Raw genomic sequence first — 16,845 nt, 5'->3', positions numbered from 1 at the left:
TCGCTTTCCAAATAGGAAGCACATTGTTGTCTCTGCTGCTGCTATTACTGGGATAGACCAGATTGTGATCACTCTTTCTGGTATGGACAACTGTTCACAAGGGAGATTGGAGAAAACACGTGAAAAGGAAAGGAAAAAAATCATTAAACCATGGTAACATCCAAATCCATCCCATGTGAAAACTTGAACTCCTCATGAAGCACCAGGGTATTAAATGAGAGTTTGATCTTTTTGTGTGTGCTGAGCATTTCAAAGTGCTGCATCTCAACTCAAATGAAAACTCCAGTGTGTATTGTGCTGAAATAGGAGACAAGGTTAAGCAAATTCTAAGCCGATGAACAATTTCTTTGCATGAATCACTTCTGTGAATTGTCATGGAGATACAGCCACTTGGCCTGTAGGAGACAGACACATTTATCAGCATTAGCAGTATAATGGAAGGCAGGCTTTGAAAGATGATCTCTTGAGACAGCAGGTTTTATCATTGTTGGTAGGCCATGTGGACATATGTGCAAGTATCTATGGAAACTTCATTTCAGTCTCTGGAGCACCACTATCTTTCACAAGCACTGTTTTGTTATAACTCCTAATAATGGCAAACAAATCCAGAAGCAAACATGACTGACTTTAATTGTTCAGCCAGATGAGGCTATTAAAAAAAAAGAAATAAAAATTTTACAAAACTAATTATGGCTCAGCAATCTGAGGCAATGATTTGATTTCTACAGCACATTGGGAACAGTGTCTTTTGCGTTACCTAGATTTATTTTGCTTCATTCTACTTAGAGATATACTACTCGTATCTTAATTTCAGCTATTAATAACTAAACAGCTACAGAAGAAATTGGTCGTGTACTTCTGAACTCCATCAGCTTTCTTACTGGTTCTGCTGGGTGCAGGTTGGGATTTTAATATAGTAAATAGTAAAATAATTCTCTTAAAAGGTAATAACATGAGTGAGGTAAACAATAGCCAAAGTGTCTGTTAATATGTGGGTTTCAGGAGTCAAACACAGCTGCAATCAGTTTATCAGTTGACTGACAAAAATTCTGGTCATCTTGTTTCTGGCACCAGAAATGAGAGTTTTCTATGAATATCATCAAGGTGTATATAATTGATTAGAAGCAGAGCCTCTAGAAGATGGGCTTTCTTTCCTCTCTACTGTCTGCTCACATACATACACCACCTATTCACACATGTATTTGCAAATTGCTTTTCTCTTTATGACTTGGAATTGCAAATTAAGTATCAGATTAAAACCTGGCAAAACACCATGCAGCCTCCACTGGAGTCACTCTGAATCTTGGTTGCTCTGGCTGGATAAGGCTGTATGATTAAAGCATCTTCTTTGCTCAGGGTTGCACAGTACCTGAGCTCTGTTTTTCCTGTCATCGAGAATCAGTTTATCCCCAGCTGCAGGCTCTGCTTTTAGGGAAATACAAGGATCACAGGGAAAGTTACAGCCAGACCAGTGCTGCATGTCAGAGCTCACAGGTGGGGTGATCCTTCCAGTTTATTTATTTACCTGTTAATAGCTTGGAAATAATGATATCTGACATTTTCCTTATTCTGTCTTTGTAATCCAACATTCTTCCCTGTGCTTCTTTGGCTGCAAGCGCCCAGCCATCAGTGGCACTAGCTGGAAGCTCGCAGCTCCCTGGCTGGACCACTGCCCATGGGGAAGGGCCAGCCTGCCCGCAGATCTCACCCCAGCTGGGAGCACTAGGGGGCAGCTCCTCCCCCGGGGTCAGGGAGCAGTCCAGCCTGACACCCACTGCATTTCAAATAGTATAAATAACAGTCACCCAGGCACACTTTGGACTCAGCATTTTGAAGCTTTGAAGAAAAGGGAAAGGCTTTGCTGGGTTTGGGCTCAGGGCCCCAGTGTTTTTGCTCAGCATCACTGCACGACTCAATGCATCTGCAGAATTAGCATGTTATCAGGGCAGGACAAAATGACTGTTCTTAAAACAGCTCTACTTTATTGCTAGGTTTCGTCTATGAAAAAAAAGGACCACATTTGTAGATTATTTTTTTTTTTTTTTTTGCAAGAGCTGAAACAAATGAGATTTCTTTCATTGAGCAAACACAAGCTTCATACAACATCACAGAGCTGATGGAGGTTAATCTCGCCTACTAAATATCAATCCCATCTGGAAAGGTGAGAAAGCTCTAAATCTTCCCTGCTTCTCTGCCAGGGACCATAACTACTGAAAATCCCATTCCCTGGACAGCTTTTTTTTCCAAAGGAAAAGAATGGTCACGAGAAATTTATCAGCCAGATCTAAGCATGCCAGAAGGGTAGGACTCCAACCTTCATGCATCTGTCCCTCGGAAACTTTATGTACAGAAATATCAGTGATTTCTTGATCAGTCGAAACAAAGCAGGAACAGCAAGAAAGCGAGACAGACCCACACAGGCAAGAAGAGTTTTGACACATTAGGCAAAATAAGCAGAGGCCAAATCACCAAAAATAAGAATAGTTCATTATTAGTTAAATCAAAAATGTAAAGAAAGGGGGGAGGAGGGGAGGGAGAGAATAGTCTTTCTGTCTTTTTGGAAGAACAAGAGGCTCAAATCTTAGGGGCTAAATAAGGGCTATGGTAGCATGACTGTATTACACATCCAGTATGTGGATGCTTTCCTGAAAAACGTATGTGGGGCAGGCCATACAGAAGGAAAAGAAAGAATGACAGTGCAAAAATGTTCTATCAGTCATGGTGCTTGTCATGGACTTTAAGAGACTGTTAAGGATAAATGGGAATTAATGACTACTGATAGTGATTATTTGCATGCAATAGCACCATGCTCTGCATAGCACTTCACAGGGATGTTAATGCAGATTTTAAAAAAAAACAAAAAAGAAAAAATCCAGATCCCTCTCTGCAGAGCCTGCAGTCTAATTTAGACAAATGTAGAACGTGGAGATAAGGAAACGAAACTCAAAGGAAAGAACTTAAAGTGATTCTGCAATGTAAATGATGTGATGAGAATGAAGAGCTGATCAAAAATTCCCAAATATGATATTTCTTTTCTGGCAAGGAGACACAAAGATAGAGTGAGACCAATGCCATCTCCTCTACCACCACCACCGGCTCAAAGGAGCTGCCAGGCAGAAGATGGGCAAGCGGTATTGGGGTTGCAAGTCTGACGACAGGGCAGTACGACCAGCACCCAAGCATCTGGCTGAGTGCCAGCATTCCTACCTTGCGCTGGAGAACCACTTTTCTTTGTGTTTTGGCTGGTGCCTGGTACTTTCCAAGAAGCTCCGTTTTGCAATTCTGCTGAATAAAAACTTTTCCTTCAGTACTGCTAGAGGTGGGTAAGCGCTACTACGAATTCTGCTTTTACACAGCTTCAAGACAATCGATTTCACAGGTATTTTTTACTTGGTGTGCCCTGCAGTGGGTGTGATGTTCCAGCTAATATTCATGATGAACTAGCTCTCAGTAAGTAAAAACACCAGTCTTGCCATATGCTGCACATATCTGTGAGTATGAGGATGCACAGAACCTAAGTTTGTGGTTACGTCTCACAAAACATTTAATGGGGATCTGAACTTATGTTAGGTACTTAGGGTTAGGCTGTTGCTAAAGAGTAGCACTTTGAACCTCCCAGGCTGTGTCTGTACCTATCCTTTTAGGCCATGCCTCAGGACCTGGCAGCTGTTTGAACACCAGCTTGGGCACTTGCTGTGGTGCACTCTGGTCTCAACCAGCATATGCCTCTAATTGGATACCAGGGTTTGGAGACAGCTCTGAGTAACACCTGAGAGTTGGGAGATAGCTGGGACATGCACCTATAAGCTGGGCCATGTCAATATATATAGTATTGTTTCTCAGACTTTCCTACCCTAAAGACTTGCTGAAGAAAACTGCTACCTTGCATAGTGCTGTTGCACCCGCAAACTACAATGTGTGTATACAGCATAAAGGTTGGGTTTTTTTCCCTAGGTGGTTTCCTGGACCATTTCCCCATGTTGTGAATGGTACAGAGCTGACCCATGGTTACTTGGCTAATTTTGTGAAGTCATTTTTAGGGCTTTCCACAGCAAACTACAGCTGCTTTTAATGCCTGGATTTGGGCGGAGAAAGCAAACACAAGGAATCCATTCCCTCTGCACTGCTCTGTATTTCCAGGAATGAGTAAAGGAAGGACAGTGCCGCCCACAAACCCCAGTGGACACAACCGTGCCTTCATGTAGATTCATCTGCAATCTGCATGTGTGTGGGCATATATATATATATATTTCATCCATCTATTTTACAGACTTGCAGAAACATAAACTCTCTGACCTGACTGACAACTTACTTCAACAATTCTCCATTGCAGGTGCTGCAGGAAATGCTGCCCAGGGCCCCATTTTAAGGTCTGATTAAGCCAGGGCCCCATTTTAAGGTCTGATTAAGCTTACCTATAAGCTAAGTGAGGAAGCTCAGTCTGCTGTGTCCCAGGAAAGCAAGCTGCAGCCTCCGGTCACCCTAAGCCCCATGTGTGTCCACTCAGCTGTCCGCTCTACCCACTCAAGCGCAACCTATTGTCATTATTTATTAAGGTTATTATTACAAATCAATGGATTTGAAGACTCCATCGACTCAGAGACAGCCCGCAGGTCTCGGCTGTGTACACTCAGCCTGCTGAGAGGCAGCAGGGGAGGTGCAACCTTTCTCTAAGGAAGGCACAATGTCAGTCTTGGCTCCTTTCCCAGCAAGAAGAAACACTATCGCCATCTCTCCGGCTATAAACAGTAACCATACGGGTGCCGGGAAAAGCTTTAACTCCTACAGTCAGCACAAAAAGCAGAGGAAACTGGGCAGACCACTTTCCTGAGAAGGATCAGCCTCCGGGATTTCAATAAAATGGGTGTGCAAAGTGAGGCTGAGTGAGCAGCTTCGGCTCTGTCGTGTGTCCTAGCTTGGGGGAGCGCAAGTTCATGTGCTGCCCCTCAACACCAGAGACATCAAACCCCAGGCTGCGACATGAGTTCATGAGGTGCCGTTGCTGTGTGTGAACTGCATTCCTGGCCAAGATGCTGATTAGCACAAACTCTTTGGCACCGCATGTAAATTTATTTAGTCCCTAAGCTGTGATTCAATTACTTTGTGAGGCAAGGTGATTTTCTCTTCTGGTAGAAAACTGCAGCCTGAATCTGTGGATACAAGCACAAGGAGCCTGAGAAACTGCATATGTTTAGAGATCACACTTGTGTCCTAAATTGCTTCTACATTATCTCTGGGAGGTCTCAGTAGATTAAGGCCTAATTACACTCTAGTTAATGTGCCTGATGGCCCTGTCAACACCCGTAAAAAGAAATTCTGAGTTTTATCATGTGATTTTGCTCAAAATCTCACATTCATGAAAACCATACCTGGGTAAAGGCCTTTTTTTCTTTGTGCATTTCTCTGCTGCCTCTTCTCTTCAGGGAACTCTGCAACAGAAGCAATGCTGAGTTATTGATAAGCAAAACACAAAGCTGCAAGGTTGGGAGGGTTCACCATGATAAAACTGATTTAGGAGAAAGCAAGAATATTTTCCTGAGCAGCTGGGGGATTTGATTTTTTGTAATAATCACTAAAATCCCAGGATGATCAGCGCCTTGTCAGTGAATTTTTCAATGCATGAAATTTCCCATCAAAGGGCAAAGAGAACAAAATCAGTTGAAAGTTCACAGAGGAAAAAACCCGCCCTCTTTTCTTCTCTGGACCACCACAATTTTTTGGCAAAGCTTTCCTTTTGCATGGGGCAATGATTTATGTTTGATTAATCTAGGGCAGAGCTCCAAGCATGTTACTCACAGTGGATGTGAAACACATTGTGGAAACCTCAGAGGAAAGCAACCCCCCGAAAAAAGGGAAGGATATGCCCTTTTTAAACTACGTGGTGTAACATTACTGGTTAATCCATGCTAGCAAATGTACTGAGGAGCCCAGATAAAGGTGATTCTCCGGGTATTTCTGAATTTAAGTTATAAGTTCAATTTGATTGGCTTTGCAATTCTTTATATCCCTTTACAAGCAGTTTTTTGAGACATGGAAATGATGTCATCACCACTGCTTGGTTTTCAGAAACCTCTTAGCACTAAAATGGAAAAGCACAGTTTTCCTGAGAACTGGAAGGTGGAGCACCACAAAGACTTTACCAGTGTCTGCACTGACTTCTTGTCTTGGGATGAAGTTCATACCAGTGTGAGCTGTGTCTATTCAGAAAAGGCATAAACTTGACTTTCATAGGTTGAAGTATCAGAGAGGAATGATAGATATCACACAAAAAAAAGTGGGAAGCTAGAAACTGCAGAGTCATTTGAATTCAAAGCTGGCTGTACTGCTTTGTCTGTGGCCAGAGCCAGCAATCACCCTGACATTGTGGCCTCTTTTATTTATTTCTTCAGTTTATATTTGCTCTGCACAGACAATCTCCAGATGAGGTGAAGCCCAGGCCATCATGGGCTTGTCCACAGCGTGTGTCCCCTCCGGCCCATTTGATGGAGAAGCGTGCCTGGCCCAGGACCAGCTCCCATATCCAATGGGCTAAATCCCAGCCTCTGTAACACACACTAACCCAGCACTGCAAAACATGAGCCCAGCAAAGAGGAAGGGAAAGCAGGGAGAGGCATCCTGTTAATTAGCTAAGTCCAGTCTCGTGCCTGGCTGTCAGTTGCAGAAAACATGACGTGAGCTCAGGGATGGGAGCACACACCCTAAGCAAATCCTAACCAAAAGCTTTCCATGGATTTGTGGTTTCCGACTGTTAAGCTATGCAGCTACTGCAAATTATAATTATTGCACACTAAGACAAATCTCTCCTTCTGCTCTTTGTTATACACAGTTAAGTAGTTAAAACCCATTCATACATGGCACCATATGCCCAAGACATACTACAGTTTATTTTTGCTAATCTGCTCTCTGCTTTAATCCAGTGATTTTCTATAACTAATGAAGCTGAGTAAGAGAAATGGTTTTTTTCTGGATACTGAAACAGTTTAATGAAAAAAAAAAAAAGACTTCAAACACTAAAAACATCACATGAATCACAGAATCCTATGAAAACCTGTTACATAAGCTTAGCCAGGATAAACAGTTACTGTTTTTTTTTTTAAATGTGGTGTTATTCTGGAAGCAGACATGCAACTGAAAGCAGTCACCAGTCAGCAGCAGCATGCCCCTCTGTGCAAGAATGGTCACTATGTTTGAAGAGATAGGGGGCATAGCCCTGGCCCTCATCTTCACTGCTTTTCCATGTGACTTCAAGCAAGACTAGCTTGAGCAAAAGGAGGCTGTCCGGTTACTGCATTTAATTTGTAAGCCCTTAGAGTCAGGGATGAGACTACTAATTTCTGCAGAGGCCTCAAAGCACAATTGTAGCAAACAGCTACCAGTCATGCTAGAAATGCAAAACACGGTGCCAAATCCTAAAAACCTCTTGCTCTTACCTACAGGTTAAAGGTTACATATAGACACATCCGACTTGAGAAGGGGATATAAATACATCGGTTGCATTGTGCAAGAGAAAGCAATAAAGCCTTTGCTCTATTGTACAGCATAAGGGAAAGGGAATTAAAATTTAGGTAGGAGACATGGGTCACAGACTGAGAAACAGGCAGGTAGTGATCTAGTTTTGGAAGCTGCAAGGTCTATTCCTCACTGAAAAACCTGATTTCACAGACTGAGACTAAAAAGTTTGTAACATATTGCCATAAATAGGGTGTTGCTGTAAGCATTTTCACACTGTCCTGTTTGGATTTGCGTAAGAACAACCTTGTGATCAGTGCTCGGCTGGGAGATTGTTTTGTATTTCCATAAGACAGAGACTCAACCTTAGGCTGAGTCTGTCCTTGGTGTAAGAAATAGAATGGAATATTTACCTCTGGGGACTACCAGTGTATTACAGGGAGAAACCTCACAGCCTCTAGTCAGTGGAGGACTAGAAACACAGGCATAGCAACAAGAGGTTGCTTGGCCAAAACCCTCTAAGCCCTATATAAGAGCAAGGAAAGATCTCCATCTCACCACTGTGGGACCAGGCTGCACATGTATATGAAACACCAACCGACATACCAGATATTCTGGTTGGACTAAAGGCAGAGGGTGCAACTGCAAAAAGAAGCAGGTAGAATGTGCTAAAAGCTCAAATGATTTAAAATGTAAAATGGTGCAACAAAGGAGTATTTTTATTTGAGATACAGATTGGCATCACAAGCTGATATGAATTCATGCTATAAGAAACATTTCTATACTACTTTTTATAGCCAAGAGACCAACCAGAGATGGCCCTCTATCAAAAAGTCTTTCAATGATGGATGGTTAAGCAAGGTTTTATTAGTCCTTTGTTTAACCTACTCTGTAAGGAAAGAGATTACTTGCTGGGTATTTTCTACCTCTACAGTTTCACTGCAATTTGTCACCGTACTTCTTGGCTACCAAGGAGATCTAATATATGGGGTAACAAATTGCCCAGTGTTTTAAAAGCTAAATTTCCCAAAAGATTATAAGATGTAGCGACTACAATAATAACAGCAGGAAGAGACACAATTATTTTCCTTTCCCTAGGAGCTTAGCATTGGCAGGAAGAGATAATTTGTGTCTTTTTGTGAATTCCACTTTTAAAAGGTCTAAGAAGTCCTGCAAACTGACAAGTGAGAGCGAGACCACCCACACGGAGAACAGCAAGCGGGAATCAGTGCACTGGAATTAGAGACTGATCAAGACACGGTAATAAAGTTTGAGTTAAAAGCAATCATACATGTAAATACATGATATGCCCCAAGTTTTCATACTGAGGTAAGTGCTGAGTAGGATGAGAGTAGAGCTGTGGACAGGCAGCAGTGAAGAAGGACTTGGAAAATAAGAAGAGAGGACCAGAGTCTCTTAACAGCTGCCAGCCTGTCACTTTATTCACTGCTATTAAGAGAAGCAAGTAATTTTTGGTGCATTCTGGCATTTGCAGGCAAGCGTGGGCTTGCTATCATATGCACATCAAACTAAACCTGCAAAATGAAGTAGTCAGCCATTGAAGTGGCAATGCCTGCAACTTAGAAACAGAGAGGCTGGCTTGAAAAGTCTATCCCTGAGGGCAATTTCTATCACTGTGATGTGAGGAATTATGCACAGCATCACTTGGGTTTATAAGATGCATAAATAGTGTTCTGTGCACACCAATGGCTTGCTACAGATTGCTTTGAAATGGATGATCACAAGTTTCACTTGCATTCATTAGAAAATATTGTTGGTGAGAGATCTAACACTTCTTAGAAAAAAAAGGTAGGCTCAAGGGAGCAAATCCACTTGCTCTAAATACAGCGGTAGGTGAAGCAGACTGCTTTCAGATTACAGGTATCTGCAAGGCTAATAGCATCAGATTTACACACTGTCATTTCTACATAAGAGGTAACTTCCTCCTAACTGCTGAACACCCTCATGGTCAAGAATGAACAAAACATCCAGAGACCATAATCTCTGCCCCATGGTACATGACTCATTGGGAGATCTTGCCGATGGACCAACTCTTTCATAGCAGCTACTCTCCAAGAAACACGAGTGATTTAAGTGAAGGTAATACTGCTTGGCATGAATGTGAATCAGAAGAAAACCAGATCCACTTGTAACAGATGGTCAGAAGGTGGATTTATCCCCAAGTGATGTAAACCAGTGTTCATTAACTGCATTGTTAATTACTGCTCAGGAATGCCTCACTGCAAGCGTTTTCCAGGCACTGTGCAGGACCACATGGGAAGATTATGGCAGAGGATGAAAAAAGCAGGGGATCTCTGTGCTTCGCCTCCACACACCAGCTCCACTGGCCACTTCTTGCAGTTTCCCACTCAACTTTTTGCAGCTTTGGACTTGCCAGACCTTGACATTGAGGGGGTGCATGATTCCCCTTGGTCTCACTGCTTCACCGATATCCCCACTGGTAGATAAAGAAAAAAACCTTGTGCAGAGCTCTGTCACTCTCAGACATGACCAGGACCTGTTTTTTTAGGAGGGGCACCTTTCAGCTATCACAAGAAGTAACGGGTTCAAACTTAAACAGGGGAAGTTTAAGTTCTTTAAGAAGAAGTTCTTTAAAGAAGAAGTTCTTTACTGTGAAGGTGGTGAGGTACTGGAATGGGTTGCCCAAAGAAGCGGTAAATGCTCCATCCATGGCAGTGTTGAAGGCCAGGTCAGACAGAGCCTTGGGCGGCATGGTTTAGTGTGAGGTGTCCCTGCCCATGGCACAGGGGTTGGAACTAGGTCATCTTAAGGTCCTTTCCAACCCAAACCATTCTGTGATTCTACTGCAGCTCTCTGAAATCTTCTTCCTGGTACTGTTACCTGCTCATGTGGTGAAACAGAAGCATTTCCCATTTCTGTAGCAACATACCTTTTTAAGTAATAGGACAGACTTGCTTTCCGTTCTTTCTTAAGGCCTGAAGTGTCTCTAAATTCCAAGTAACCAAGTAAAATTTTGCTTTGTTGCTATCCCATGCTTTTGTATTACAACGGCTACACAGTGAATGTGCAGTGAGTTTTTTCCACGTGGACTTTCATGTGTATCTACGGGATGGTTAATGGAAATGGAAAACACAATGAAATTCTAATTTCTTTTCAACTGCTGTAGGCCCTTGAAAAAGATATCTCACTGAGCCCTGATAAAGCTGGGTTTGACGCAAATGATCTATATCTGCATTCATTCCCATGTGTGTTTCGCTTACTAGAAACCTCTAAACACTGCGATATTCATCATTCACATGACCTAGCAAAGCAAGTCATGTCTGAAATATCATAAGCATTACAGGTCAGGATAAAAGCCATCCCTTGAGTAAAAAAGCAGCAAAGCACACTAGCTTTCAGCACCAGCTTAAATTTCCCTAACGCTGCATTACTCTATTGTGCTAAGCTTATGAATAGGGGCTTTGGAGGAGCCTCTTTCTTTTGCCTCTTACTACTAACACACACCACTGTCTGTCTCTCACGGCTTCCTAGTGCCCTTCGCCTGCAGACTGATACTGTTGTGATATTAGGTGGCTTGGTGTTTACAAATAACCTGCTGTGACAGGTCTGGGAGCGTGCTGTGGGGAGGGCAGCAGCAGGGCTGCACCTGGTGTCTGAAGTTCTCAGGTGGATGTGAGACAGCTGAGCCAGGTCTGCATTCAGCTCACAAAACACCATGTCAGTTAATATTTGGTCAGTGAAGGTTGACAAGAGGACCTGAAAGCAATATGATAATTCATATTAATATGATATTGAGTAAATAATTATAGTAATAAATGGTAAAAATTTACATCCCAGTGATGTAATAGTTGTTATTAACATAATAAGTGAAATCCTGTGACAGACACCTGAGATTCTATACTCTAAGAGTTCTATCACTGATCTATGCCGTGCTTCTGTCCAAACACTTTTCTTGGTAAATTCTTAGATTTATTAAAATGTATTTTTAAAGTCCCTGTCTGTCTCGTTTTGTTAAGATCCAAATTACATCACGTGTCACAATATATAAAGAAAATTATAACACTAGGACCAGACTTTCCTTTTTTATTTTGGGTTCTATTTCAGGTGAAGAAAACCAGAAGGAAGCAATGTAGATCACTATAGACAATGCTGCTTCTCCCCCTCTGGCTAACACCAGTGCTGTGATGCTGATGTGTCAGGAGCAAATGTGTCTCTCCAACCCTTGTCACCCCTGCATTTGCATAGCTATTAAACATGAGTCCCCCATGCTGTGCCTGTCCCTTAACCCCCACATCACACGCTGACAACCCTCTGCTGTGGCACCACCTCACTTCCAGCCCTTCCAGAGGAAGAAACCACAGCTGTGCATCACTGCACTCCTGCCAGACAGGAGCAGCAGCAACCTGCAGCAGGGGGTTACTGCCAGGCCTCTACTTCTCTGTCTCCCACCATATTATGCCCGTAATGCCCATGGTAAGGTATGCTAGCTGGACTACTCTCCCTGTTGGCACAGGAGGCAGGAGCAGCACCCCAAATTCCCTTGCATCAGCTGAGCTGCAGCCACTGAGCAGCAGCCTGCTCCTTGTCCCTGCAAATGGGCTGGGAGCCACCCCAGCTTGCACCCCCTTTTGGAAAGAGCTTGTTCAAGAGCCATATCTAATCTGAATGGTATGTGCTGCACTGACACCGCCTGAGCCCTGTAATTACCTCATTAGTGTTACACCGTAGCAGACAGCCCATGAAAAATGTGCCAGGCACTATATACACAGAGAAACAGACCTGTCCTGAAATGGCTTGCCAACAAGAATAGTACTCATCCTCAGCCACAAAACCCTATGCAATGATACAGGCCCAGGCATAGCTTCAGCATGCTGAGAGAGAAATAGTGTCCCTCTATTGCTGGGAGTGCAGGCACACAGCCCCGCAGCCAGTGGTGCCGGCTGGGGCTCTCTTCTCCATCTCTCTTGACAAAACCGGGGTTGCAAAACTCCTGGAGAACACAAACAACTTTTATGACTGTTTTAAGCCTTTTTGTGCTCTTGTGACAACACTTACTGCAGCAACCTGGGCAAACTAGACAACCGCTAGGGAAAGCAAACCCTTGGAAACAGCCCCTGACATATCTGCTCTTCCATCTAACTCCCACACCACATTGCTCGGCATCCCCCCAATGCTAAATGCAGACTGCCTGAAAACAGAGGTTAACTGCCCTCCCCATCTCTTCTCCCTGAAAAAATGCTTTAAAACCCAAATCATTTCTGAGGGACTGCAGCAAGTGTACTGCTGTCATGTCACAGTTGGGAGCTGCTGGTGAGCAACTGGCCAGGGCTGGCTTTACAAAATAGGACTGCAGGCCAGGTAGGGCTCAGAGAAGGGATTAGGAGTTTACATTCCAAAGGAAGATGATATAAGAGCATTTTCTGCTGATCAATGCACACCCAGCCAGGCATTTCCTGTAGCAGAGGTAATCTACTACAGGCATAAATGATGGTGTTTGGGTTTTTTTTCCTTCAGAAGACTAAGAAGGTGATACATGCACAGGGATGGATACCTCATCTTCAGTTGCAGAGACGGAGCTTGCTCTGCCACTAAAAGCATTTAGAGAGCAGTGCTACATAACTGGTGGTCCCAGTACCAGAACAGCCTTCAGCACACTGGAGAAACTGGAGAGTTTGACAGTGATGGGCTGAAGCAGAGCTAGACATGATTTGGACAGCGGTGGCAAAGGAGAGGAGGGCTGTTGAGCCCACCCCCGAGCTCATACTAGGTCAGGAGGTTACTGTAGCAATTTATGGCGCTGGGAGAGGAAGAAAACACACAGCTCTGCAATCTCTATAACTCACACAGTATAGATGTAAAGAGCAAAATTCATAGCATCTAAAAACCCCAGATATTTTTGGAAGTCTTTTTGAAGAGGAAGGTATTCAGAACTGCACAACATCTGTGCTTTCTGCGCTAACAGATCAACAGCTACAGGACTGTTTTTCATGTTGGGGACAGAAATAAATATTTTCTTTGAGCAGACAACTATAAGCACAAGAATACTCAATCTCTCTGGATTAGAGCAACCTGCGGTTTCTATAAAGCATTAAATGAAATTCTAAAGAAGCAGAGAGATTAAAGGCCAGCTGCAATGATCCCCAATGAACATGTTCCAGATAGCCTTTGTAATCCTTGGTTGACCATCTATTATTTCACAATTTTAAGGACACTGTACTCTGAAAATGGGGTTTACAAAAATAGAGCTAAAAGACAGCAAATTCACACTTCAGTAGCTTCAACCTCAGAGAGCTGCTACCTTTTCCTATATGTCATTTAGTGCACACAGCCATTTACCGATAGGTGATGGGTCAGCCCCAAGACATCCATATTCAGCAAATCATGGGAGTCACAGTTCAAGCACAAATAAAGTTAGTTCTGCTACAATGAAGAAAGCCATCAATTATAGGAATTAAATTCAAGCCACAGCCTAACACTTGTAATTAAGAAACAGTGAAGGTCAGGCCAGGGCAAGGCACAGGTGAGAAAGGGACAGAACTCCTTCAAGCACACCAGCCCCATGGTGAGCTGTAACAAACAATGCTCCAGAAGCAGCAATGCAATGTCCAGCCACTTTCCCAACACATTCTGTGGGGCAAGAGCTATCCTTATGGGAGAAAAGTGCTAAGCTACCTATGAGCCCCACTGCCGCTGGAAATGGCCAGGAGGGAAAGCAATTGTTAGGAGAGAGTGTGATTGCAAAAGCTGCATTTCCTCAATAAAGCCAGCCTACAGAGATGTGTCTGCAGCAATCCTGTAAATAGAAAATGAAAAATTCTATGTGATGGATATAGTTTGACAAAGATGTGCTTGGAAAGGGGTATGACAAGCCCAAGCAAGAACACAGCGCTTTAAACACTAAAATTGAAAACACACAGAATATAAAGGCACAAGAGATGTTAACAGCAAAATATTTCTGTATGAAGCATGTACCTGAGGAGATGATTTGGGCGGGTGTTTGGGTTATCCTTAACCATTTTGCCTGCTCCTGGGGCTGGGCCACGACTGCCTGGGAATCCATTCCCACTGCTTTCAGGGAGCTGTGGTGACCCTGTAAGTGTGCAGGGGCTGTACGCTCTTGTGCTGCTTTGAAGCCTAAATGACCAGCTTGCAGCTCCTTGCTGAAGTTCATGGTCACTGCCTCCGGATACGGAGGGATGCTCGGACTCTAAGGACCAAAGCTCAAAATGAAAGGTATTGTGTATTACTGGGTCTTAGGTGGGGGAGGGAGACCCTAGAGAGGAGCTTCATGCTCTCAAGCCTTTTAGAGTAGCTCTTAGAGATGGTTGAAAGCATGGGCTGAGATAATGGTTCTTGGTCTGCTCTGTAGCTCCTGGGAAGGACAGACGGCTTTCCCATCCCTCGGTGTTAGAGCTCACCACCCCAAGCCTCCCCACTGCAGTGCTTCAGTACTTTGGGCACGGGTTTCTGGGGCGGTGATGGTGCTCAGAACCTGCTGAAAGGAGGAATTCACAGCTTCAACTTTGTAAGTATTCATATCTCTCACTTTGCATCCTATTTGAGTCCTAACTTTGCAACAGCAGTTAGACCCCAAACTAAAATAAAATCATTATGCTCAATAACAGCCAATGTTTCCATTCCCCTGTGTGGGGTGAGCTGCACACACACAGCCAGGGCTGGTTTTCAGTAACTTCTGCATAAGAAACCTTGTACTCCCCAGGAGCTAGAGGACCTATGGGAGCAGTGCAGGAAGGTCACTACAGCCATAATCAGTCCTGACCCAAAGCAGCAAGCAGGAAGGGATCATCTACGCACTGCATTAGGCTGCTTGGGAAACTTCTCCTCTACCATTTCCTAACCTCTCAAGTGACTGAATTTGTAACCCTAGTCACATTGTATGCAGTATTTTTATTATGATAATAAATGAAGACTGACAGCAGTTGTGTTTGATGGCTTTCTCTCGAAGGCTATAAAATCATGCCCTTTTCTTTGTACTTTTATATACCTGCTACAGAGTATGTGTTTTGCTGAGAATATATACAGCTCATCAATGAAGTGGCAAAACCCCACCCCAGCTACCTGGATTGTGCTGCTGCACATCCAGTCCCAATACAGAATAAAATACAAAAAAGGTGAGCAGCATTGCCAACTTCACAAGTCCCTGAAAGCTGATGCCAGTCAGTGTTCTTCAGCTGCAATCACGCATCAAAACACATAAATTACAGGGAAGAGCTTACTGATCCCACTTGCACAGCTTGTTGATGCTGCTGCCTAGTACAAGAGGTATCTGAAGATGACTTGAGAATCAGCTTCTGAAAAATTGTTTTTAGACAGTAATTCCAAAGCCCTTCTCATCTCTGGGTACCTCTCATTCCAAAGTACATCAGAACAGGAACATCTTTATGTGCTTTGTATTTGATTTGCCTACTCCAAAGAACCTCTTCATACGTGGAAAGTTTGCAAAGCACTCAGGAAGAGCAAAGCAGTAATGGCATTCTCCTGCTGGGGACTGCAGGTTGGGAAAACGTTTGGAAAAGTTGCTTTTCATCATACTTCTTGACCAAAAAGAAAAGAAGGCACTTTTTTATCTATAAATCAGCATATGAAGTACAGGGATTTAACTATATACAAATGGCTAAATACCAGATACCACCTTGGAATATAATTCCATGTACCAAAATCACACCAATCTCCATTTTTTAATGATTAAAAAAAAATTTAAAAAACCTCCCAATTTCATTAACTTCAGTGAGGTTTGGATAAAAGCCTTAGGAGTCAAGGGCTCTCATTATGTTCTCTGAAACAGAAGTTTGTAGGAGACTGGATACAGGGGTTGCTGCAAAGAGGTATCTAATAGTCACTAATCCATGACTACTGTTCTGCTGTGATTAAAAAGAAGGCAGCAGGGATGCCTGATGGAAGACTGTGATTGGGTCATATCCTGAAGTCATACCAAGTCTGCCAGGCAAGAATACAAATCTAGGATTACTTTGGGAAGCCTGAAGAAACAGCAAGTGCAGATTTGTTAGGGGACTTGACAAACCTTCACCTCCTTTCTCTGACCAGCAAAACAAAGAGGGGAAAGAAAAGGGAAAAACCTCAACAATCTAGTTAAACATTCTTCCTCTACCACTAGTTAAGGTAAGGCTTCCCAAAAAGCAGTTACTGTCCTGGCAATAACAAAATGAAAGCGTCTGAGCTACATCAGTGGATGTGCTTTTGACACAAAACATGGCAACTAACAGCAGAATAGGCTTTATCCCAGCCTGGGTGCAGATGATTAATGACTATGAATAATATGTATGCATTAGAGTGAATAATGAGAGCTCAGTGGAAGGACTGCCAGAGACCTGCTATTTTTTTAGATCATTATATCTCAGATGACAGAAACTATTACAATGAGGAAATTAATGC

At 43.2% G+C, this 16,845-nt stretch overlaps 1 protein-coding gene across 9 annotated transcripts in view; it reads right to left on the bottom strand.

Annotated features, from left to right (window-relative positions):
- The window catches only part of MTCL1 (microtubule crosslinking factor 1), a 107,458-nt gene that overhangs the window by 46,441 nt on the left and 44,172 nt on the right, over positions 1-16,845 (bottom strand). For 5 of the 9 annotated variants that reach the window (XM_061448782.1, XM_061448787.1, XM_061448785.1 and 2 more), the window contains exons 4-5: positions 5,370-5,429; positions 3,208-3,285 (exon numbers count right to left, since the gene is read on the bottom strand). In XM_061448782.1, the coding sequence (XP_061304766.1) occupies positions 3,208-3,285; positions 5,370-5,429 (138 nt within the window). The remainder of the gene's footprint in view (positions 1-3,207; positions 3,286-5,369; positions 5,430-16,845) is intronic. The other 4 variants (XM_061448784.1, XM_061448790.1, XM_061448788.1 and 1 more) reach the window with 2 other exon arrangements.

The sequence above is a fragment of the Pezoporus flaviventris genome, unplaced genomic scaffold (genome assembly GCF_033815535.1).
Source record: "Pezoporus flaviventris isolate CSIRO_AGI_PZ_B2104156 unplaced genomic scaffold, CSIRO_AGI_Pfla_v1 ptg000007l, whole genome shotgun sequence".
In the NCBI taxonomy this organism is placed as follows: Eukaryota; Metazoa; Chordata; class Aves; order Psittaciformes; family Psittacidae; genus Pezoporus; species Pezoporus flaviventris.
This window is presented reverse-complemented; position numbering and strand designations above follow the sequence as displayed.